This window comes from Xenia sp. Carnegie-2017, unplaced genomic scaffold, assembly GCF_021976095.1.
Source record: "Xenia sp. Carnegie-2017 unplaced genomic scaffold, XeniaSp_v1 HiC_scaffold_21, whole genome shotgun sequence".
NCBI classification, from domain to species: domain Eukaryota; kingdom Metazoa; phylum Cnidaria; class Anthozoa; order Malacalcyonacea; family Xeniidae; genus Xenia; species Xenia sp. Carnegie-2017.
The window spans coordinates 491824-517624 of record NW_025813484.1 but is presented as its reverse complement, the minus strand read 5'-3'; the positions used below and the strand labels follow the sequence as shown (position 1 = coordinate 517624).

General features: G+C 35.1%; 1 protein-coding gene across 1 annotated transcript; it reads left to right on the top strand.

Moving 5' to 3' along the window:
* The first annotated feature begins 1209 nt into the window (after positions 1 to 1209).
* Positions 1210 to 24092, top strand: LOC124444448. The gene is made up of 52 exons (XM_046995069.1): positions 1210 to 1553; positions 1633 to 1890; positions 1980 to 2234; positions 2302 to 2562; positions 2639 to 3057; positions 3171 to 3195; positions 3322 to 3879; positions 4019 to 4090; positions 4161 to 4733; positions 4817 to 4888; positions 4971 to 5336; positions 5449 to 5655; positions 5734 to 6261; positions 6378 to 6449; positions 6535 to 7107; positions 7182 to 7712; positions 7848 to 7919; positions 8020 to 8574; positions 8648 to 8935; positions 9242 to 9496; positions 9602 to 9811; positions 9917 to 10483; positions 10616 to 11152; positions 11265 to 11327; positions 11409 to 11978; positions 12072 to 12620; positions 12694 to 12900; positions 12992 to 13558; positions 13635 to 14171; positions 14241 to 14303; positions 14385 to 14957; positions 15077 to 15361; positions 15495 to 15623; positions 15706 to 15915; positions 16000 to 16566; positions 16643 to 17311; positions 17393 to 17598; positions 17694 to 17964; positions 18084 to 18632; positions 18715 to 18924; positions 19009 to 19575; positions 19652 to 20188; positions 20258 to 20320; positions 20402 to 20741; positions 20860 to 20873; positions 21091 to 21343; positions 21411 to 21637; positions 21720 to 21929; positions 22013 to 22579; positions 22656 to 23192; positions 23262 to 23324; positions 23404 to 24092. Exons 1-52 carry the CDS (start codon positions 1370 to 1372, stop codon positions 23931 to 23933), a joined length of 17571 nt encoding a protein of 5856 aa, XP_046851025.1. The 5' UTR covers positions 1210 to 1369; the 3' UTR covers positions 23934 to 24092.
* Positions 24093 to 25801: the final 1709 nt, after the last annotated feature.

The window sequence follows — 25801 nt, the reverse complement described above, 5'->3', positions numbered from 1 at the left end:
TCAAAAACTAATGGAACACCCGAATTTTCATGGTTTTCGTCAGAAGACGCAAATTTCGAGTGTTCACTCGATAGGAGAGCATTTGAAAACTGTGGCAATGGATTGACTGGACAATGGCGTAAGCAAATATCACGTGATGGTAACCATGTTCTTTTGATCCGTGGTGTTGATCGTGTTGGTAATACAGGGCCTTCTACTAGACATTCATGGATTGTTGGTTAGTTTCATTGATTCATAAATAATCGTACGGCTCTTTGAAAGTTTAGATTGTTTGAGGAAGTCTTGAAAAATAGCTTGATCTTTATTTTCACGCCTTTGATATAAGAAAGGCACTTTGATAACGTTTATTTCATTAATAGATACAAGAGGTCCCATCATCACCTTTACTCGTCCACCAAGGATCACGAATAATACACCATCTTTTTCGTGGAAATCTTCTGAAGTTGCTTCTTTTGTTTGCTCGTTGGATGAAGGAGTGTTTAAATTATGCGGACGTGGTGTCAATGGAACATGGGATGGTCAAAATCTTCGTGATGGTAGACACGTTTTCTCTGTGAGAGGTGAAGATGATGTCGGTAATCTTGGACGGAAATTCACTCATTCATGGATTGTTGGTAAATTATCAAATCGTTCAAATAATCCCAAGCATATACTATTATTCATTCTTATTTTTATGATTTTCAATGCTCTGATTTCTTCATGATTATTTTCTGGTTAGATGCAACAGGTCCCGTGCTTTCGTTCGTTAGTATAAGAGAAACTGCTTCACCAATGTTTACATGGCAATCATCTGAAAATGCTCGATTTCAATGTTCATACAATGGAGAAGATTTTGTGGATTGTGGAAATGGAATACGGGGGGAGTGGAGAAGAGATAATGTAAAAAATGGCAGTCATATTCTGGTTTTGAGAGGAATAGATTCAGTTGGAAACGTAGGCCAGTCTATCACATATTCATGGATTATTGGTAAGATACACTATCCATATTTATGTAAACTTAACTTGTATAATCCTTTAGATATTTCATTGAGTAATCTTTTGAAACATGTTCAGGCAAAATAGAGTTTCTGCAACCAAGACGACGACTCTTCGATCGTTTGCCCGAGTTCAAATGGAAAGCACCAACAACAATGACATTTGAGTGTGCAATCGACAACCAAGTCTATCGAATGTGTGGTAGAGGTCTCTCTGGTCAATGGAGTCCTCGTGGTCTTTCAGATGGACAATATGATTTCAAACTTAAAGCCACAGACAAAACAGGAAATGTGGTTGAAACTGAAATTACAGGATGGATAATTGACACTGTGGCACCCAAAATCCAATATGTTGATCCTCCTGCTAAGACGAATGGCTTTCCCACATTAGGTGGATGTCGTCAGAGGAAGCTTCTTTTGAGTGTTCGCTTGATAATGGAACGTTTGAAAACTGTCATGATGGAAGAAGAGGATCTTGGAAGAAAGATAATATTTCAGATGGTGAGCATGTTCTAGCTGTAAGAGGTACTGATCTTTCTGGTAACCAAGGAAAAACAAATATACATGTGTGGATCGTCGGTACGTAACACTAACTAAATTGACTTGTATTTATGACTTAGAAATGATTTTGTATTCTTACGAGTTTTTTATGATGTAGATTCCATTAATCCCGTTATAACATTTAACAATCCACCGAGGAAGACAAGTAGTTCAGTTGAAGTTACTTGGAGATCATCAGAAGATGCTACATTCGATTGTTCACTTGATGATGGAAAAGTGTTTAGGAGTTGCGGTGACGGTTTAAGTGGTCGTTGGAATGCGCATGCGTTAAAGGATGGTAGTCACTTGTTGAAAGTCCGAGCAACAGATACAGTTGGCAATGTAGGAAAAGTATTCAAACTAAAATGGATAGTAGGTAAGTGAGCTTCATTTATCTGCACCATACGAATATGACTTGCACCATAAGAATGTGATTTATAAGATCTTTGTAAATTCCTTTTATAGATGCAATTCCGCCCATCATTATATTCACCAATCCACCATCAAAGACCAATGGTTCACCGCAAATAAATTGGATATCATCAGAATTCACCAAGTTTGAATGTTCAGTAAATGCAGAGATGTATCTCAATTGTGGTTATGGTTTAAAAGGGCAATGGAGTGATGATAGTATGAATGACGGAAAGCATAATTTATCTGTTCGAGGACGAGATAGCGTTGGAAATTTGGGACAAACAATTACTCATACATGGATCGTAGGTCAGTGTGAAATTCCAATCAATTTTCATTATTATAACGTTATTTACAGTCGGAGAATATTTTTCAGAAACGGTCGAACCAATGATAACGTTTATCGAGAAACCTACTGTGACAAATCATTATCCAGTACTGAAGTGGAATTCAACGACAAATGTTTTTTTCCAATGTTCGTTAGATAGTCAGTCTTTTAGAGTTTGTGGTAATGGGAAAACAGGACAGTGGAACGGTGAAAATATTAAAGATGGACAACATTCTTTTATTGTAAAAGGACTCAACGTTGACGGTGATGTTGTAGTCATGTCAAAATTCCTATGGACAGTCAACCGAAGTACGTCTATCTTGTTTATATTGTTGAAATCGTTATCCCCTTAAATTAATGTTCTTTTCTAACTAAAATCTTACAGAAAGCACACCGACTCTTGATCTTGTGTTTGCTTTGGATGGTTCCAATGTTCTCAACTCTGAACAATTCAATAAACTGAAAGATATGATGAAAGATATTGTGAACTCCTATGTCATTTCTCCTACAGCAACTAATATAGGCGTGATTGAATTTAGTGACACCAGTGTTGTTAAAGTACCTCTGAACGAAAGCTTTAATAGCGATGTTTTACTAGCAATGATTGACAGAATTGAACAGTCTAGAGGTAATGGTCGAGCAATTGATGAAGCAGTTAAAATGGCTGACACTGAATTGTTTGACAAGAGTGCAAGAGTTGGTTCATCACGTGTTTTTGTACTGATCACTGCTGGTAAGTCTACAAGTCAGCGGTCGCTAAACAATACAATAAAGACATTACGGAGGAAGGGTGTGAGAGTGTATGTTTAAGTGTTGGTGACGGCCTACATACAGAAGACGAGAGTATTATTGTTCCTACTCACGTATTTCCAACAAGTCCTGTTCATCCTGAAGAAAAAGTTGACGAAATTGTAAAGATCATTGGAGATGATATTTCTGAAAGTAAGGGCGTGAATTCGTTTAATGTCTTTAGCTGAGAATTGAGAATAACTATAAAAACATTTTCCAACATCACTTCTGCTTTCGTCAATTTACTTATTTTCAATACTTGATTTGCTTTCTCTGAAGGATTATCCAAAAACTTGGTGGATGTAATTTTGGTCGTGGGTGCTCTGAATCCCGTGTATTTTATGAATCAAAAGGAGGTTATTTTGGAGATGGTTCGTCATCATCAAAGAACGAACTTAAATTACATTTATGAGATCATACAACGAGGATCCACTGCAGTAGTAAAGAAAGGATTACAAGAAAGAGTAAAAGACAGAGATCTTCCCAAATTAATTGCGTCGTTGAAGTATGAGGAGCCTGCCCAAGCATTCCTAGAATCTCTTAAAAAAGCAAAGTTATCATTTGAACAATATGGTCGTCCGAATTCCAAAAAAGTTTTGGTTGTTTTCTCTGATGCAGATATTTCTAGATATCCTAAAAGCATCATTGAGAAGCATGGTGAAGAACTACGTCGAGATGGTGTGAAGATCATTGGTATCGCGTTTGATGATCCTGAAGGATACATTGGCAACAACCTTGAAGCTCTTTCTGGAAGGAAATCTTTGAATTTGGGTTCCATGAAAAATGGTACTTCTCCACAGAAGACTGGAGAGAAGATCGCAGAACAAACAACAAATGGTAAAAATGTTGAAAAACGTTTCTAAAGTTTATGAAAAATGTCATTTATTTCGTCCCAAATATCTTAAAGCTTTAAGTTGTTATCATTTAAAATTTAATGAGCTGTGTTTGACTTGATTTTCGTTTCTATTGTATTTAGATCCATGTTTTGCCAGAAAGTGCCAAAAAAATACAAAGTGTGAAGAGTATAGCGATGACAGCACAACTTGTGGTAAGTAAACCTGTTGTTTATGTTTGGGTAATTTAAATTTATCGATTGTATTACATAAAATATAATTTAGTGTCGTTGGAACCGTTGGAACTTGTGATTCTTTTGGATGGTTCAAAGTCTCTTAAGGCTGAAGAATTCGATGATTTGAAAAAGTTCATTAAGAAGACCATCGATTCATTCGACGTCTCATCAGATGGAGTCCATGTTGCCATCGTTGAATACAGTAAAGATGCTCGAGTAAAAATTCCACTTACTAGATCCTTTGAGCCTGTTATTTTGAAGCGCTTGGTTGATGAGATCCAAGCTTCCAACGGTGATGAACGAAACGTGGATATTGCTATGTCTGTTGCTAAAGAAGACGTTTTATCTCTCCGTGGGGGAGCTCGTCCAAACGTGCCACGAGCGATCTTGTTACTTATTGCTGGAATATCAACGGGCTCTGTACCAATTGAAAATGCACTTGTGGTCATGAATAAAGATGGAATCAAAACGCACGTGGTGGTTGTTGGTAATTCATCTGATTTAAGTGAATTAGAAAGATACTTAAGAAATATAACGGACACTTATCGAGTTGATTTTCCCAAAAATGCTTCTACGATTGTCAAGAAAGTTGTGGACAACATTAAAAAAGGTGCCAAACAAGGTACAGTTCAAGCTTGTTTTGAATATTTCTATATTTCACCCAACTATATTTTTTTCAACTACTATCCTCATCAACGTTTTCAGAGTCGTGCATTTCAGTAAGATGCAGCAAGAATGAAATATGTAAAACTCAACCGGATGATTCTATTTTATGCGGTAGGAATATCTTGTGCAGTGTTTGTTTTTTATGCAAAAACTTATTCGGCATTCTTGAACTGTTTAAATTTTTCTTTCTTAGTTCCTCGTGAACTCCTGGACATTGTGTTTGCATTAGATGGTTCTAGCAGTTTATCAGCTGAACAATTCAACAACTTCAAAACTTTTGTTAAAGAAACCATTGAAAAGTTTGCAATTTCTAAAGAGGAAACTCATGTCGGTGTATTGGAGTACAGCGATACAATTGCTGTTCAATTCAAGCTCAATGAAATCTTCGATAAAGATTCCATGTATTCGATTGTAGACAGGATTTTACCATCTCGTGGAAGCAATGCTGTCACAGATAGTGTGCTGGCAAATACAGTTAATATGATGTTCAGTGTCAATGAGGGTGGACGACCTGGTGCAAAAAGGATTTTGATTATTCTCACTGATGAAGGAATACCTGGTTAGTTAGAGAGATCAGTTTTCTACTAGCTGAATAACTTTATTCACTTTCCACCCATTTATCTTTGTGCATGTTTGAACTTACTGATCATAAATTGTTATTTTCAATCAAGGTAAAAAACCGGTCACCTCATTGCTTGAACCACTAGAGAAGGCTGGTGTTCGTCTTTACATCGTAACTACAGGAGATAAAATTGATAGTGATGATTATGCTACGGTTGTTCAAGAGAAAAATAACACAAAACATGTTCCTGATCCAAATGATCTCAATAATATTGTACATTCTGTTGCCGATAAGATTAAAAAAGACTTTATTCAGCGTAGGTTTTTGACTCTTTACACGTACATATCAATTTTTTTGCTTACATTTGTTTGATGTTGATTCGAAATTTTTTTAGGAAATCCCATCAGCATGCTCGATGTTGTGTTTGTGATGGGATCTAGATCTCCTAACGCTTCCTCAATATTTGAAACCGAAAAGACGATTGTTATGAGCATGATCAATGAACATGTCACAGCTGACACGTCTTACTCAGTAATTCAATATGGTGAGACAGCTGTAATACGTGCTGATTTTGACGCATCGAGGCCAGATGAAGAAACGATAAAAATCGTCAAATCATTGGATTGGTTTGAGGAGGGAATTGAACTCGATGATGGAATAAAAATTGCCGGTGACGTTCACGAAAAGAAAGGTCGAGCTTATGCTAAAAAAGTGATTGTGGTCTTCTCAAGCGGTCCTGTTGCACCCTCCAACGATCAACTAAAGAATATTTTAGATCCTTTAAGGAAAAACGACATTAAACTGTTATCTGTGGTACTAGGTGACTATGTGGATCCTAAAATCAATACCATTGACAAAGTTTTAACACCAATGAAAAAGGAAGAAGATCCATATGGATCTGTGAAGCAAGAAGTATTTAATGGTAAATATTTTGGTTGCTTGACTTTATTTTATCAGAGAAAACATAAAGTCGTATGAATTCGTATGGTTTATTAAGTTTAAATTATGCCTGATAAGCAATTCTTATCATTTATTAAGACCCGTGTTTTGCTACCACGTGTTCGAAAAATGAAAGATGTTCAGTGAACCCAGATGACAAGTCCTTGTGTGGTAGGTTTTATCACAATCAAATACATACCATGACATAACATTCAAATCTGTTATTTCTGTTAATATTAATAAAATTTCTGTTTAGTTCCTGCTGAAATTGTTGACCTCTTGATTGCACTCGATGGCTCTTCTTCCCTGAAATTTCGAGGTTTTGATGACATAAAAAAGCTCGCCAAGAATATCGTAAATCGTTTCAAAGTTTCCATGTCTGCCACTCACGTTGGATTGATTGAATTCAGCAGCGATGTGAACGTTCTTCTGCCATTCAATAAGATTTACAATCCGACAAACATCATGAAAGTTATTGAGAAGACAATACCTTCAGGTGGTGATGTAACTGTTACAGACAAGTTATTGCAAGAAGCAGCTCGAACGATGTTTGCTGTATCTTCTGGTGGACGACCTGACGCTGTTAAAGTTTTTGTGATCATTACAGATAGCAAGTCAGGTGGTAAACAACCACTTTATCGTGTTGTAAAACCTTTACAAAACATTGGTGTTCGTATATATGTTGTTGATATCGGAGATAAAACTAATCCTGAGGAATTAAAAAATATCGCTCCCAGTCAAGAAGAAATTACAAAAGTTGCAACTCCAATTGAGGCACCTAAAGTTTCTAATAAGTTATCAAGTGACATTCAACGTGCAATTGATCAAAGTAAGATCTTGCTGCATTTGTGTTAAGCTGTATTACAGCCATTCTGAAAACTTTTATTTATTTATTTTTTTCAGGAACTCGTGAAAAAGTTAAAGATGTTATATTCTTGGTTGGTGGTAATACAGTGTATCATTTTTACACAGCAATTAGACTTCTTCGCAGTGTTGTAGAAAAGCAACAAACATCCTCTGCATTATTTGCAATGGTTCGCTATAATAGTATTGCAAGTTTAGAGATTCCTTTCTCAGAAAAAGATGAGTTTATCCGAGATTCAGAAAGCGTATACTATACTGCTCAGGGAAACACATTTGTCGACGGACTCAAGTTAGTCTTGAGAACGTTTGAAGAGACTGGCCGTCCTAATGCAGAGAAAATACTGGTTGTGTTTGGAAACATCAATAATGTGACTCTTCGTCGTCAAATCAAGGATATTGCACAGAAATTGGAGAAAAATAATATTCGTGTTGTTACAGTTGTTGTTGGTACACCTGCTAATAATCAAATTCTTCAAGAAATCGACACAAAGAAGATGATATCATGGAACATTCAAACCAGAGATGATCAAAATGATGTCTCCGATAATATTAGCCAAGACATTTACAAAGGTTTGTCATTTTCTTAACTATTGCCCATTATGACTTTTTGTTTGTGCAATGCCTTTTCTACAGCAGTTTGTGAATCACGAGAGCTTTAAATATTCATGGATTAACGTGTATGTTTTTATATTTTTTGTTTAACAGATCCATGTTTTGCAATTAAGTGCAACAAAGGAAGTTCATGCAAACCACTAATCGACGGAACGACAATGTGCAGTAAGTGAAAATAAGACTTAAAATTCAATTTTCTAGCATGAACACAGGTAATAATACTCAATTTGACATTAGCATAATTATGTTTTGTCACAAATTTTAGTTTACGATGATGCAGTGGACCTTGTGTTTGCTATTGAAGGCTCTAAGGCTTTAAGCAAAGGTTTTGATAAAATCAAAGAGACAGCGATAAAAATGTTGGCACGCTTCAAAATATCTCGTGAAGACACTCGTGTTGGCGTCCTCGAGTTTAGTGACACCACTTCGATTGAAATAAGATTGGATGATGATTATGATTTTGAAAACTTAAAGAAAGTACTTGCTGATATCAGACCTTCTAACGGAGAAAAGGTGTTTACTGATAAAGTCTTTCGTGAAGCTAAAGAGATGTTTACCGTTGTAAATGGTGGAAGAGCTAGCTACCCCAAAGTTTTGATTCTTTTTACTGGATCAAAGTCAGATGGAGACAAGTCTTTAAGTGAAGCAGTTGAACCTTTAAAGGCACATGGAATACATTTAATGGTCATATCTCTTGGAAATCAAACTGATCCTTCTTTAAAGATAATTACACCAAATGTCCACCAAGTGGTGGATCCTAAAACCCTTCCGAAGGAGACAGATAAAATTGTGGACGAAATATTGAAGAAAGTGACCGAAGGTAAGTATTTTTTGTCATCTATGCTGCCACATAAATAACTAATTCCTGTATAAAAGTTTTTTTGACCTTTTAGGACAAGATAAAAAAGAAGAAATTATGGTAGACATCATCTTTGCTCTTGGTGCTATGGGTGAAAGTTCTGTCGAGTTGTTTGAACGACAAAAGCTTATAACACTGAGTAAGATAGAAAAGCAGAGTTTTCCCAATACAAAATATGGTGTCATAGCGTATGGAAATCGTGCTCAGAGTCAGCTTGACATCAATAACCACTACAGCAGGGATGAAGTGAAGACTTTGATTAAAAAGCTATCTTGGAAATCAGATGGATCTCGGCTCCACCTTCCATTGGATAAAGCTCATAGTATGTATAATTATTTATCTGGGACCACTCAGGAAGAGGTCACAGGAGCAATTTTTCTCGGGCCTCTTGCTTAACGTGGTCTCCAAATGAAAAACGAGAAAGGAAAGTTATATAGGTGTCCTTAAGTCATGGTGAAAAGGCCACAAATTTGATTGTACCCTGGGCTTAATAGTTTCTTTCAACGGCTCTTCATAGTTGATAAACAATCTCTTTTCTAAAGTCTAAGCTATAATAAATTAAGTTTCATCAATTGATATTGAGTGCTGTATTTGAAAAAAATAAAATAAAAACCTAAAATCATTTCAGATATGTTCACGGAAAATGGTCGCCCTGGTTCACGAAGACAATTGATTGTCTTTATAACGGGAAATATTGATACAATCAGTGAGAAAGTAAGATTAGCTGCTAAAAATCTTGAAAAGCTTCGTGTGAAAACAATCTTCATTAAAATGGGTGATGTTGATAATATAATCCATCCACCCGATAAAAATGTTATCTCTGATGATGGATCGAATGAACCAAGCAAAGTAGCCGAATTCATTGGGGAAATTTCTGACAAAAGTAAGTTGAGAATTTATTGCATATCTAATCAAAACACTTGTTTTTGATTTTTAAGTATGACATAGAATGAATACGTATAACGAAGCTTCTAATCTCTTCTTGTAGATCCTTGTGCCGTGGCAGAGTGTAATCATTATGCAAAATGCAAAATTTTATCCAATGATATGACAAAATGTGACTGCCAATTCATGTGTAGTAATGAGCCATATTCAGTTTGCGGTAGCAATCAACTTACGTACGATAACCTTTGCAACTTAAAACGTGACTCCTGCTTGAAGAAACCAATCTACATGAAGTATCGTGGTCCTGCAGTGAGTATATTCTGTAAACGCAGATTATAAAATTATAAATTATTAGTCTCAAGTAATTTTAATTTTAATTATATAATTCTTAAAATGTGTTTTTTTTATATATACTAAGAATACTTTATGGACATGGTGTTTGCTTTGGATGGATCGGACAGTTTAAATGAAAATCAATTTGTTAAGATTAAAGAATTAGTTAAAGCAATGATCGACAACTACACAATTTCTGAGAGTGAAACCAATGTTGGGATAATAGAGTACAGCAATAAAGCAAAAGTTATTCTTTCACTAAATGCATTGTTTGAAACGGACGCCATCAAAGATAAAGTTGATCTCATCGTTCCATCTGGTGGTAAAGACACGGTGACTGATGAAGCTTTGCGAAAATCAACAAATGATGTGTTTGATGTAAAAGCAGGAGGAAGACCTGGAGCATCGAAAGTTCTTATAATCATTACAGATGGTAAATCAACTGGTAAAGAACCACCTAAACGTGCTGTGAAACCTGCCAAAGAAAAAGGTGTTCGAGTTTATGTTGTCAATATTGGAAAAGATACTGATTCTAACGAAATCAAGGACATCGTACCCACTCAAGATAATAACTTTCCTATTAAGAACATAGATCAAATTGCAGCAATTACTCCAAAACTATCAAATAAGATAAAAAATGATGTAAAGAAACGTAAGTTATACTTTATTCATATGAAATGATGCCATACTTTAGCTTTTGTTTAATGATTTGTGTCATATAACGATATGCAATTGAAGAGAGAGCTTAGAAAAACATTGATTTTTGGCCTTTCATTTTTAATAGGATTGCCAAAGAAATTAATGGATGTGATTTTTGTCATGGGATCTTTCAATCCAAAGGCCAAGACATCATTTGACGCGCAGAAACATGTTGTTCTGAATTTCATCAGCACACCGAACAATGCTATTGCTAATTATGGCATCGTTCTGTTTGGGAACGAGACAGACGTCCCAGTTCCACTTGGCTACATTGATGAAAAGAAGCTCAGAGACTATGTAAGGTCTCTCACTTGGAAAGAAAACGGAAAACGTTTGGATGAAGGATTAAAAAGAGCATTGTTAGAAATGGAAAAGAACAGTCGTCTATCAGCTCAAAAAATTATAATTGCTTTTGTGGATGGAATTGATAGAAGTAATGAAGAAGAGTTGGTTAAAGTGAAAAAAACATCAAATGCTAAAAATATTGAAATTATTCCTGTAATAATGGATGCAATAGTTGATGATGAAAAATTAAAAAGTCTTATACCTATCAATAAGAAACCAGTCACGGGAAAATATCCAAAAGATATCAGCGAAAAGCTCGCTGAAGAAGCTTTAAATGGTAATGTATTTCTTTTTTAAAGCACTGCTGATATTATTGTAAAATCCTGAACTACCCATTATTATCAAAGCATTGTTAATCGTCTTTTTCTTACTTTCATTCTCTTCATTAGATCCATGCTTTGCTGAAGAATGTTATAATTGCATTGTAAAGATAGACGATTCTACTACTTGTGGTAAGTATATTGACAAGCTGAATGGAGCTGTTACGAATGCATTAAAAAATTAACATGGATTAATTATTTCTTCTTCACTAGATGACGCTAAGTTTATCGATCTTATATTTGCCATGGAAGGAACAAAAAGAATGAAGGAAAATGGTTTTACTCAGGCAAAAGAGTTCATAAAGGAGATGATACAATCTAGTTATACAATATCTAAAGACGAAACACATGTGGGCATTGTTGAATACAGTGAAGAACCATCGATAAAGCTTCGTCTTGATGAAACATTTGATGAAGATGTAATACAGAACGTCATTAAGAACATGACACCATCAGCAGGAGAAAATGCAAATCTTGACGAGGCGTTGGATAAATCCATAAACAAAATGTTCAGTGTTTCAATGGGAGCACGTCCATCGGCTAAAAAGATTTTAGTTGTTATTGCGGCCAGTAATACAACCGGTAAAGAAGCATTGAAGAAGTCTTCAAAGCCATTAAAAGAACGCGGTGTTAGAGTTTATGTTGTATCATTGGGCTCAGATCCAGAGACTCTGGCTGTTCTTCTTCCTGATGAAACCAAGCTTCCAAAGAATACTCCATCATCAGCATTACCTGAATTTTCCAAAGAATTACAAGAAATCATTAGAAAGGATGTTTCAGAAAGTAAGTTATTGTAAACTATAAACATGCAAGAAGAAAGCAATAAATTTTACGTACTACAAAAAATAATGTGCGACACACTTGTTTCATTTGTAGAAAGCAAGGAGAAATCTTTTACTGATTTGCTCTTTATACTTGGTTCAACGGGAGATGACGCTGTCATGTGGTTTGAAAAAGAAAAACAAATTGCCCAACAAATGATTGAGAATAACAGGGAAAGCGATATTTCGTACGCAGTAATGGTGTATGGCAAAAATTTATCCATCAAATCAAAGTTTAATGAAACAACAAGTGAAGAAAACCTGAAAATGCTCATCAATAATTTAACATGGGAAGGCAAGGGTATAAAGATGGGCCACGCTCTTAAAGCTGCAATTAAACTGTTTAGATATCGTGACCGTCCAAATTCTCGTAAAATGGTTGTTGTATTTGTAAGTGGTCATCTTGATGAAGTACAAAGTGATTTAAAGAAATTGTCAGGGAGATTGCATGATGACGATGTGAAAATAGTTGTTCTAAAACTAGGAAATCATACAAATGATGAACAACTTGAGGTAATCACTCCAAGAAAAAATATTGTAACGATCAATGAGAACGAAACCAACGAGCATGCTGCCAAAAAAGTTGATGATGAGATAATGCAAGGTAAGAAGATAATTCAAGTATTTCAAAATGACATTTTGTATTTCACTCTAACAAAATTACGTCGTATTTCTAGACGCGTGTTTTGCTAAAGATTGTCTTTTTGACGGAAAATGTGCAGTAAAAGCTGATGATACGGCAATATGCCATTGTAAGATGTGCAACGATCTCATTCAACCAATATGTGGCTCGGATAACATTACGTACGAAAATGAATGCCAGGTGAAGCGCAAATCATGTTTGAAAAAGAAAATAATTGTGATGAAAAAGAAAAGCCCTTGTGGTTAGTGCTCTTATATTTTGACTTCTATTAAATATCATCACCATGCAAATCTAAATTCTTCACTTAATATTTTCATTTTCAATCATTTTAGCACAAACTCTAGATTTAGTATTTGCCTTGGATGGATCGCAAAGCATCGGTAAAAACGACTTCAATATCATTAAGAGTTTCGTACAAATGATAATTGAAGAGTACACTATTTCAAAAGCAGAAACACATATTGGTATAGTAGAGTACAGCAATAAAGCAAAAGTTATTCTTTCACTTAATGCATTGTTTGAAGCGGACGCCATCAAAGATAAAATTGATCTCATCGTTCCATCTGGTGGTAAAGACACGGTGACTGATGAAGCTTTGCGAAAATCAACAAATGATGTGTTTGATGTAAAAGCAGGAGGAAGACCTGGAGCATCGAAAGTTCTTATAATCATTACAGATGGTAAATCAACTGGTAAAGAACCACCTAAACGTGCTGTGAAACCTGCCAAAGAAAAAGGTGTTCGAGTTTATGTTGTCAATATTGGAAAAGATACTGATCCTAACGAAATCAAGGACATCGTACCCACGGAAAAGAACATACATAATGCAAATACACCGAAAGAGCTACCAAGTATTGCTTCAAAACTAGTTGAAGACATCGAAAAAGATATCAAAAAACGTGAGTTGTAAAACTATTTTGAGAGATATAGTATTCTTTGCAATTTTGTAGATTAATTACTGATCACGTATTTTAGGCATTCCTCAAAAACTTGTTGACGTAATATTTGTTGTGGGTTCTGCTGATCCAAATGGCAGAGATAACTGGATGAAAGAGAAGCGTATTATGAACGACATGATTGAGAAACCAAAAGATGCATTTGTTAAATATGGTGTAGTTGAAACAGATCCCATTGGTTCGATACACGTACCTCTTGGTGTTTACGAAGATGAAAAGAAATTGAAAGAAAGCGTAAAGAAAATGCCTTTCAAAGAACGAAGAAATTTAGACGAAGGAATAAAAAATGCTGGAAACGAATTTGAGAAGAACGGACGACCAGAGGCTCGTAAGATAATGATTGTATTTATTGATGGTAAAGATGTGTCGACTGTTGAAGAATTAAAGAAAGTGACAGAGCCATTAAAGAAGAAGAATGTGAAAATAATTCCTGTTGTTTTGGAAGATAACGTTGATAAAGACAAACTTAAGCCTTTACTTCTTGATAACAAAAAAGCAAAGGAAGGAAAAGATCCTAAGAAATTGGCTGATGAAGTTTCTGAGGAAACTTTTAATGGTAAACGACGTGAATGTGAACATAATTTTATTCACATCATAATCTTATATCATTGCGAACTTTTTACAGATCCGTGTTTTGCTGTCGAGTGTAAAGCTTGTGTTGCTAAACCTGATGATTCAACCACATGTGGTATGCAGTAAATTTGAGTCAGAAAAATGAAAAACTAGTTTTTCGAAAGAAGTTTAATATTCATATTTGTTATCGTTTCAGATATTGGTGAAGTTATAGATCTTGTATTTGCCATCGAAGGAACAAGAAGAATGAAAGAAGATGGGTTTACGGAGGCCAAAGGATTCATAAAGAACATGGTGCAATCAAATTATACAATATCTAAAGACGGAACACATGTGGGCATTGTTGAATACAGTGAAGAACCATCGATAAAGCTTCGTCTTGATGAAACATTTGATGAAGATGTAATACAGAACGTCATTAAGAACATGACACCATCAGCAGGAGAAAATGCAAATCTTGACGAGGCGTTGGATAAATCTATAAACAAAATGTTCAGTGTTTCAATGGGAGGACGTCCATCGGCTAAAAAGATTTTAGTTGTTATTGCGGCCAGTAATACAACCGGTAAAGAAGCATTGAAGAAGTCTTCAAAACCGTTAAAAGAACGCGGTGTTAGAGTTTACGTAATAGCTTTGGATGATGCTGATCCAAAAGTTTTAAATGGACTGGTTGGTGACGAGGAAAATATCAAAAAGACAAAGGATAAAAAGAAACTACCAAAACTTAACAAGGAAATGTCTGAGATTATCGAAGAGGATTTGATCAAAAGTAAGTGTTTCTTTCATTATGGAAAACATTTTTCTCTCGTTGTTTTACTTGTGTTCACGTCTCCTTGACGTTTAACTTTTGATAGGATAAAAACAATTTTACTTTCTTCAATTCAACAGAACGTAAAGAGAAAGAAATGATTGATCTTGTGTTTGCTTTTGGATCAACTGGTGAAGATGCTCTAAACTTATTTGAAAAAGAAAAGACAACTGCAAAATTAATGATCGATAATGACAAGGAGAAAGATGTTCTCTACAGTACGATTGTTTATGGACGTGATGCTCTCGTAAAATCACGATTCAACGACCAGCCGGACAAAAATAGAGTCAAGCAATTTATTGATACACTAGAGTGGACCGACGAAGGAAACAAGTTAGATCATGCTCTCGTCGAAGCCGAAAAGTTTTAAAGTTATATGCACGACCTGAAGCTCGTAAAATAACAATTGTATTTGTAACTGGAAGAGCCGATTCCACCACTGCAGAATTAAAGAAGGCTGCGAAAAATTGAATGACCAGAATGTGAAGATAATTTTAGTGAAACTAGGTACAGACCCAGATGATAAACGATTGGAAACAATTACACCGAAGAAAAACATCGTAAAGAAGAGGAAAACTGTCGATCCAAAGGAACTTTCTGAATTTATTGAAGAGCAAGTAAAGAAAAGTAAGCAATCTTTATCAACATCATTGAATTTTTTTATTGAAATAAGGTGAATGTGAGATTTATAAAAACATGTATGTTATAGATCCTTGTGATGCTATTGATTGTGATTACGGTGCAAAATGCGAGGCTCAAGTCGATGATACAACTTTGTGTAAATGTAAAGAGAAATGTCCCACAACAGAAGATTTCATTTGTGGGTCTAATGATGTCACTTACACTAACGAATGTCACCTGAAACAAGACATGTGTATGATGCAAAAGTTGATTTCCAAGAAAAAGAAAGGCTCTTGCAGTAAGTAGTGATTCAAATTTTCAAAAGAAGATTGAAATCATTACTTTTCAAACATAACAATATGTATTTGCTGTTTCTTCGTAGAACGCTTCCTTGATCTCGTGTTTGCTTTGGATGGATCTGACAGTTTGAATAAGAATCAATTTGTTAAGATTAAAGAATTAGTTAAAGCAATGATCGACAACTACACAATTTCTGAGAGTGAAACCAATGTTGGGATAATAGAGTACAGCAATAAAGCAAAAGTTATTCTTTCACTTAATGCATTGTTTGAAGCGGACGCCATCAAAGATAAAATTGATCTCATCGTTCCATCTGGTGGTAAAGACACGGTGACTGATGAAGCTTTGCGAAAATCAACAAATGATGTGTTTGATGTAAAAGCAGGAGGAAGACCTGGAGCATCGAAAGTTCTTATAATCATTACAGATGGTAAATCAACTGGTAAAGAACCACCTAAACGTGCTGTGAAACCTGCCAAAGAAAAAGGTGTTCGAGTTTATGTTGTCAATATTGGAAAAGATACTGATCCTAACGAAATCAAGGACATCGTACCCACGGAAAAGAACATACATAATGCAAATACACCGAAAGAGCTACCAAGTATTGCTTCAAAACTAGTTGAAGACATCGAAAAAGATATCAAAAAACGTGAGTTGTAAAACTATTTTGAGAGATATAGTATTCTTTGCAATTTTTTAGATTAATTACTGATCACGTATTTTAGGCGTTCCTAAGAAACTTGTTGACGTAATATTTGTTGTGGGTTCTGCTGATCCAAATGGCAGAGATAACTGGATGAAAGAGAAGCGTATTATGAACGACATGATTGAGAAACCAAAAGATGCATTTGTTAAATATGGTGTAGTTGAAACAGATCCCATTGGTTCGATACACGTACCTCTTGGTGTTTACGAAGATGAAAAGAAATTGAAAGAAAGCGTAAAGAAAATGCCTTTCAAAGAACGAAGAAATTTAGACGAAGGAATAAAAAATGCTGGAAACGAATTTGAGAAGAACGGACGACCAGAGGCTCGTAAGATAATGATTGTATTTATTGATGGTAAAGATGTGTCGACTGTTGAAGAATTAAAGAAAGTGACAGAGCCATTAAAGAAGAAGAATGTGAAAATAATTCCTGTTGTTTTGGAAGATAACGTTGATAAAGACAAACTTAAGCCTTTACTTCTTGATAACAAAAAAGCAAAGAAAGGAAAAGATCCTAAGAAATTGGCTGATGAAGTTTCTGAGGAAACTTTTAATGGTAAACGACGTGAATGTGAACATAATTTTATTCACATCATAATCTTATATCATTGCGAACTTTTTACAGATCCGTGTTTTGCTGTCGAGTGTAAAGCTTGTGTTGCTAAACCTGATGATTCAACCACATGTGGTATGCAGTAAATTTGAGTCAGGAAAATGAAAAACTAGTTTTTCGAAAGAAGTTTCACATTCATATTTGTTATCGTTTCAGATATTGGTGAAGTTATAGATCTTGTATTTGCCATCGAAGGAACAAGAAGAATGAAAGAAGATGGGTTTACGGAGGCCAAAGGATTCATAAAGAACATGGTGCAATCAAATTATACAATATCTAAAGACGGAACACATGTGGGCATTGTTGAATACAGTGAAGAACCATCGATAAAGCTTCGTCTTGATGAAACATTTGATGAAGATGTAATACAGAACGTCATTAAGAACATGACACCATCAGCAGGAGAAAATGCAAATCTTGACGAGGCGTTGGATAAATCTATAAACAAAATGTTCAGTGTTTCAATGGGAGGACGTCCATCGGCAAAAAGATTTTAGTTGTTATTGCGGCCAGTAATACAACCGGTAAAGAAGCATTGAAGAAGTCTTCAAAACCGTTAAAAGAACGCGGTGTTAGAGTTTACGTAATAGCTTTGGATGATGCTGATCCAAAAGTTTTAAATGGACTGGTTGGTGACGAGGAAAATATCAAAAAGACAAAGGATAAAAAGAAACTACCAAAACTTAACAAGGAAATGTCTGAGATTATCGAAGAGGATTTGATCAAAAGTAAGTGTTTCTTTCATTATGGAAAACATTTTTCTCTCGTTGTTTTACTTGTGTTCACGTCTCCTTGACGTTTAACTTTTGATAAGATAAAAACAATTCTAATTTCTTCAATTCAACAGAACGTAAAGAGAAAGAAATGATTGATCTTGTGTTTGCTTTTGGATCAACTGGTGAAGATGCTCTAAACTTATTTGAAAAAGAAAAGACAACTGCAAAATTAATGATCGATAATGACAAGGAGAAAGATGTTCTCTACAGTACGATTGTTTATGGACGTGATGCTCTCGTAAAATCACGATTCAACGACCAGCCGGACAAAAATAGAGTCAAGCAATTTATTGATACACTAGAGTGGACCGACGAAGGAAACAAGTTAGATCATGCTCTCGTCGAAGCCGAAAAAGTTTTAAAGTTATATGCACGACCTGAAGCTCGTAAAATAACAATTGTATTTGTAACTGGAAGAGCCGATTCCACCACTGCAGAATTAAAGAAGGCTGCGAAAAAATTGAATGACCAGAATGTGAAGATAATTTTAGTGAAACTAGGTACAGACCCAGATGATAAACGATTGGAAACAATTACACCGAAGAAAAACATCGTAAAGAAGAGGAAAACTGTCGATCCAAAGGAACTTTCTGAATTTATTGAAGAGCAAGTAAAGAAAAGTAAGCAATCTTTATCAACATCATTGAATTTTTTTATTGAAATAAGGTGAATGTGAGATTTATAAAAACATGTATGTTATAGATCCTTGTGATGCTATTGATTGTGATTACGGTGCAAAATGCGAGGCTCAAGTCGATGATACAACTTTGTGTAAATGTAAAGAGAAATGTCCCACAACAGAAGATTTCATTTGTGGGTCTAATGATGTCACTTACACTAACGAATGTCACCTGAAACAAGACATGTGTATGATGCAAAAGTTGATTTCCAAGAAAAAGAAAGGCTCTTGCAGTAAGTAGTGATTCAAATTTTCAAAAGAAGATTGAAATCATTACTTTTCAAACATAACAATATGTATTTGCTGTTTCTTCGTAGAACGCTTCCTTGATCTCGTGTTTGCTTTGGATGGATCTGACAGTTTGAATAAGAATCAATTTGTTAAGATTAAAGAATTAGTTAAAGCAATGATCGACAACTACACAATTTCTGAGAGTGAAACCAATGTTGGGATAATAGAGTACAGCAATAAAGCAAAAGTTATTCTTTCACTTAATGCATTGTTTGAAGCGGACGCCATCAAAGATAAAATTGATCTCATCGTTCCATCTGGTGGTAAAGACACGGTGACTGATGAAGCTTTGCGAAAATCAACAAATGATGTGTTTGATGTAAAAGCAGGAGGAAGACCTGGAGCATCGAAAGTTCTTATAATCATTACAGATGGTAAATCAACTGGTAAAGAACCACCTAAACGTGCTGTGAAACCTGCCAAAGAAAAAGGTGTTCGAGTTTATGTTGTCAATATTGGAAAAGATACTGATCCTAACGAAATCAAGGACATCGTACCCACCGAAAAGAACATACATAATGCAAATACACCGAAAGAGCTACCAAGTATTGCTTCAAAACTAGCTGAAGACATCGAAAAAGATATCAAAAAACGTGAGTTGTAAAACTATTTTGAGAGATATAGTATTCTTTGCAATTTTGTAGATTAATTACTGATCACGTATTTTAGGCGTTCCTAAGAAACTTGTTGACGTAATATTTGTTGTGGGTTCTGCTGATCCAAATGGCAGAGATAACTGGATGAAAGAGAAGCTTATTATGAACGACATGATTGAGAAACCAAAAGATGCATTTGTTAAATATGGTGTAGTTGAAACAGATCCCATTGGTTCGATACACGTACCTCTTGGTGTTTACGAAGATGAAAAGAAATTGAAAGAAAGCGTAAAGAAAATGCCTTTCAAAGAACGAAGAAATTTAGACGAAGGAATAAAAAATGCTGGAAACGAATTTGAGAAGAACGGACGACCAGAGGCTCGTAAGATAATGATTGTATTTATTGATGGTAAAGATGTGTCGACTGTTGAAGAATTAAAGAAAGTGACAGAGCCATTAAAGAAGAAGAATGTGAAAATAATTCCTGTTGTTTTGGAAGATAACGTTGATAAAGACAAACTTAAGCCTTTACTTCTTGATAACAAAAAAGCAAAGAAAGGAAAAGATCCTAAGAAATTGGCTGATGAAGTTTCTGAGGAAACTTTTAATGGTAAACGACGTGAATGTGAACATAATTTTATTCACATCATAATCTTATATCATTGCGTATTTTTTACAGATCCGTGTTTTGCTGTCGAGTGTAAAGCTTGTGTTGCTAAACCTGATGATTCAACCACATGTGGTATGCAGTAAATTTGAGTCAGGAAAATGAAAAACGAGTTTTTCGAAAGAAGTTTCACATTCATATTTGTTATCGTTTCAGATATTGGTGAAGTTATAGATCTTGTATTTGCCATCGAAGGAACAAGAAGAATGAAAGAAGACGGGTTTACGGAGGCGAAAGAATTCATAAAGAACATGGTGCAATCAAATTATACAATATCTAAAGACGGAACACATGTGGGCATTGTTGAATACAGTGAAGAACCATCGATAAAGCTTCGTCTTGATGAAACATTTGATGAAGATGTAATACAGAACGTCATTAAGAACATGACACCATCAGCAGGAGAAAATGCAAATCTTGACGAGGCGTTGGATAAATCTATAAACAAAATGTTCAGTGTTTCAATGGGAGGACGTCCATCGGCTAAAAGATTTTAGTTGTTATTGCGGCCAGTAATACAACCGGTAAAGAAGCATTGAAGAAGTCTTCAAAACCGTTAAAAGAACGCGGTGTTAGAGTTTACGTAATAGCTTTGGATGATGCTGATCCAAAAGTTTTAAATGGACTGGTTGGTGACGAGGAAAATATCAAAAAGACAAAGGATAAAAAGAAACTACCAAAACTTAACAAGGAAATGTCTGAGATTATCGAAGAGGATTTGATCAAAAGTAAGTGTTTCTTTCATTATGGAAAACATTTTTCTCTCGTTGTTTTACTTGTGTTCACGTCTCCTTGACGTTTAACTTTTGATAAGATAAAACAATTTAATTTCTTCAATTCAACAGAACGTAAAGAGAAAGAAATGATTGATCTTGTGTTTGCTTTTGGATCAACTGGTGAAGATGCTCTAAACTTATTTGAAAAAGAAAAGACAACTGCAAAATTAATGATCGATAATGACAAGGAGAAAGATGTTCTCTACAGTACGATTGTTTATGGACGTGATGCTCTCGTAAAATCACGATTCAACGACCAGCCGGACAAAAATAGAGTCAAGCAATTTATTGATACACTAGAGTGGACCGACGAAGGAAACAAGTTAGATCATGCTCTCGTCGAAGCCGAAAAGTTTTAAAGTTATATGCACGACCTGAAGCTCGTAAAATAACAATTGTATTTGTAACTGGAAGAGCCGATTCCACCACTGCAGAATTAAAGAAGGCTGCGAAAAATTGAATGACCAGAATGTGAAGATAATTTTAGTGAAACTAGGTACAGACCCAGATGATAAACGATTGGAAACAATTACACCGAAGAAAAACATCGTAAAGAAGAGGAAAACTGTCGATCCAAAGGAACTTTCTGAATTTATTGAAGAGCAAGTAAAGAAAAGTAAGCAATCTTTATCAACATCATTGAATTTTTTTATTGAAATAAGGTGAATGTGAGATTTATAAAAACATGTATGTTATAGATCCTTGTGATGCTATTGATTGTGATTACGGTGCAAAATGCGAGGCTCAAGTCGATGATACAACTTTGTGTAAATGTAAAGAGAAATGTCCCACAACAGAAGATTTCATTTGTGGGTCTAATGATGTCACTTACACTAACGAATGTCACCTGAAACAAGACATGTGTATGATGCAAAAGTTGATTTCCAAGAAAAAGAAAGGCTCTTGCAGTAAGTAGTGATTCAAATTTTCAAAGAAGATTGAAATCATTACTTTTCAAACATAACAATATGTATTTGCTGTTTCTTCGTAGAACGCTTCCTTGATCTCGTGTTTGCTTTGGATGGATCTGACAGTTTGAATAAGAATCAATTTGTTAAGATTAAAGAATTAGTTAAAGCAATGATCGACAACTACACAATTTCTGAGAGTGAAACCAATGTTGGGATAATAGAGTACAGCAATAAAGCAAAAGTTATTCTTTCACTTAATGCATTGTTTGAAGCGGACGCCATCAAAGATAAAATTGATCTCATCGTTCCATCTGGTGGTAAAGACACGGTGACTGATGAAGCTTTGCGAAAATCAACAAATGATGTGTTTGATGTAAAAGCAGGAGGAAGACCTGGAGCATCGAAAGTTCTTATAATCATTACAGATGGTAAATCAACTGGTAAAGAACCACCTAAACGTGCTGTGAAACCTGCCAAAGAAAAAGGTGTTCGAGTTTATGTTGTCAATATTGGAAAAGATACTGATCCTAACGAAATCAAGGACATCGTACCCACCGAAAAGAACATACATAATGCAAATACGCCGAAAGAGCTACCAAGTATTGCTTCAAAACTAGTTGAAGACATCGAAAAAGATATCAAAAAACGTGAGTTGTAAAACTATTTTTAGAGATATAGTATTCTTTGCAATTTTTTAGGTTAATTACTGATCACGTATTTTAGGCGTTCCTAAGAAACTTGTCGACGTAATGTTCGTTGTGGGTTCTGCTGATCCAAATGGCAGAGATAACTGGATGAAAGAGAAGCTTATTATGAACGACATGATTGAGAAACCAAAAGATGCATTTGTTAAATATGGTGTAGTTGAAACAGATCCCATTGGTTCGATACACGTACCTCTTGGTGTTTACGAAGATGAGAAGAAATTGAAAGAAAGCGTAAAGAAAATACCTTTCAAAGAACGAAGAAATTTAGACGAAGGAATAAAAAATGCTGGAAACGAATTTGAGAAGAACGGACGACCAGAGGCTCGTAAGATAATGATTGTATTTATTGATGGTAAAGATGTGTCGACTGTTGAAGAATTAAAGAAAGTGACAGAGCCATTAAAGAAGAAGAATGTGAAAATAATTCCTGTTGTTTTGGAAGATAACGTTGATAAAGACAAACTTAAGCCTTTACTTCTTGATAACAAAAAAGCAAAGAAAGGAAAAGATCCTAAGAAATTGGCTGATGAAGTTTCTGAGGAAACTTTTAATGGTAAACGACGTGAATGTGAACATAATTTTATTCACATCATAATCTTATATCATTGCGTATTTTTTACAGATCCGTGTTTTGCTGTCGAGTGTAAAGCTTGTGTTGCTAAACCTGATGATTCAACTACATGTGGTATGCAGTAAATTTGAGTCAGGAAAATGAAAACGAGTTTTCGAAAGAAGTTTCACATTCATATTTGTTATCGTTTCAGATATTGGTGAAGTTATAGATCTTGTATTTGCCATCGAAGGAACAAGAAGAATGAAAGAAGACGGGTTTACGGAGGCGAAAGAATTCATAAAGAACATGGTGCAATCAAATTATACAATATCTAAAGACGGAACACATGTGGGCATTGTTGAATACAGTGAAGAACCATCGATAAAGCTTCGTCTTGATGAAACATTTGATGAAGATGTAATACAGAACGTCATTAAGAACATGACACCATCAGCAGGAGAAGATGCAAATCTTGACGAGGCGTTGGATAAATCTATAAACAAAATGTTCAGTGTTTCAATGGGAGGACGTCCATCGGCTAAAAAGATTTTAGTTGTTATTGCGGCCAGTAATACAACCGGTAAAGAAGCATTGAAGAAGTCTTCAAAACCGTTAAAAGAACGCGGTGTTAGAGTTTACGTAATAGCTTTGGATGATGCTGATCCAAAAGTTTTAAATGGACTGGTTGGTGACGAGGAAAATATCAAAAGACAAAGGATAAAAGAAACTACCAAAACTTAACAAGGAAATGTCTGAGATTATCGAAGAGGATTTGATCAAAAGTAAGTGTTTCTTTCATTATGGAAAACATTTTTCTCTCGTTGTTTTACTTGTGTTCACGTCTCCTTGACGTTTAACTTTTGATAAGATAAAAACAATTCTAATTTCTTCAATTCAACAGAACGTAAAGAGAAAGAAATGATTGATCTTGTGTTTGCTTTTGGATCTACTGGTGAAGATGCTCTAAACTTATTTGAAAAAGAAAAGACAACTGCAAAATTAATGATCGATAATGACAAGGACAAAGATGTTCTCTACAGTACGATTGTTTATGGACGGGATGCTCTCGTAAAATCACGATTCAACGACCAGCCGGACAAAAATAGAGTCAAGCAATTTATTGATACACTAGAGTGGACCGACGAAGGAAACAAGTTAGATCATGCTCTTGTCGAAGCCGAAAAAATTTTAAAGTTATATGCACGACCTGAAGCTCGTAAAATAACAATTGTATTTGTAACTGGAAGAGCCGATTCCACCACTGCAGAATTAAAGAAGGCTGCGAAAAAATTGAATGACCAGAATGTGAAGATAATTTTAGTGAAACTAGGTACAGACCCAGATGATAAACGATTGGAAACAATTACACCGAAGAAAAACATTGTAAAGAAGAGGAAAACTGTCGATCCAAAGGAACTTTCTGAATTTATTGAAGAGGTCGTAAAGAGAGGTGGGTGTCTGGGGATCTATTAATTCATATTTTCAACATGTTTTACACTTTTTATGATGAGTGGTTATGATTTTATGTTTTAGATCCTTGTATGGCGCGTGATTGTAAATATGGTGCAAAATGTATTCCTACTATAGACGATTTGACGATTTGCAAATGTCCCAAAATCTGTGGCAATCTTCGTATGTCAGTTTGTGGTTCTGATAACGTTTCGTACATTAATGAATGTGTCATGCGTCGACAAATGTGTAAGGAAGAACGAAATGGTGGATTAAAGCATAAGGGCGCTTGTTGTAAGTAAAATGTGTTATGTTACATCATTTTACAAACTATTTAACAGTTTATTTTATGTTGTACAAGTTACATGAACATTTGTTTAATGTTTTATTTTAACTTACGAACCGTATGATCTTTAGTCTTTACAATTATTTTTTGTGTAGTGTATAAGAAGCGTCTAGATCTTGCCTTTCTGATTGATACTAATGGAAAAGATGCAGAAAACATTTTCGAAGATGGCAAAAAAGTGGCTGCAAAGATGTTGGACTCGTTTGACATTTCTGAAGAAAAAACACATGTTGCGTTCGTTGCATACAGTGGAAAGCCTGTTATTAAGATTCCGTTTAAAGCTATTGAGGATCGAGAATCATTGAAGCAAGATATAAAGACTTTAGCTCGTGAAGATGGCGGTGTCCTTGAAGAAGGTTTGAAGCTGGTGGCAGAAGAATTGTTTACGATAAAGAATGGTGCAAGACCATCAGCAAGAAAAAGTCTAGTCATTATAACAAACGAAAAAGATGTTCCTGAGGCAGAAGAAACGAAAAAGAAACTTCATAATAAAGGCATCAAAGTTGTTGTGTTGTTCCTTGGAGATAATATACACCAGAAAAAAGCAAAGAAACTTCCTTCAACTCCAAACCTTTTGGAAATAGCAGAAAGTCTTGAGAAGAAACCGCAAATTGTTGATGATCTCGTGGAAAAAGTAACACAAGGTACGACTTAAATCATTAAAACGAGCTTTCATGTTCAAATTGATTTTATCAAGTTCATAGAGTAATAAAACGGAAAAAGGAAATGAGCATATTACATTATTCGTTAAGTTTGAGCTTTGTTTGTTACAGAATTCAAGAGTTGCAACGACGTAAAATCGAGTGGGGCCACT

Bases quoted from the DNA above. Each gene is read 5' to 3' on its own strand.
- LOC124444448 (XM_046995069.1), top strand. From the start codon at position 1,370: ATGTCGTCAGAGGAAGCTTCTTTTGAGTGTTCGCTTGATAATGGAACG. The intron at 5,656-5,733 runs GTAGGTTTTTGA...AAATTTTTTTAG, and splicing joins TAAAAAAGACTTTATTCAGC to GAAATCCCATCAGCATGCTC. The intron at 9,812-9,916 runs GTATATTCTGTA...ATATATACTAAG, and splicing joins GTATCGTGGTCCTGCAGTGA to AATACTTTATGGACATGGTG.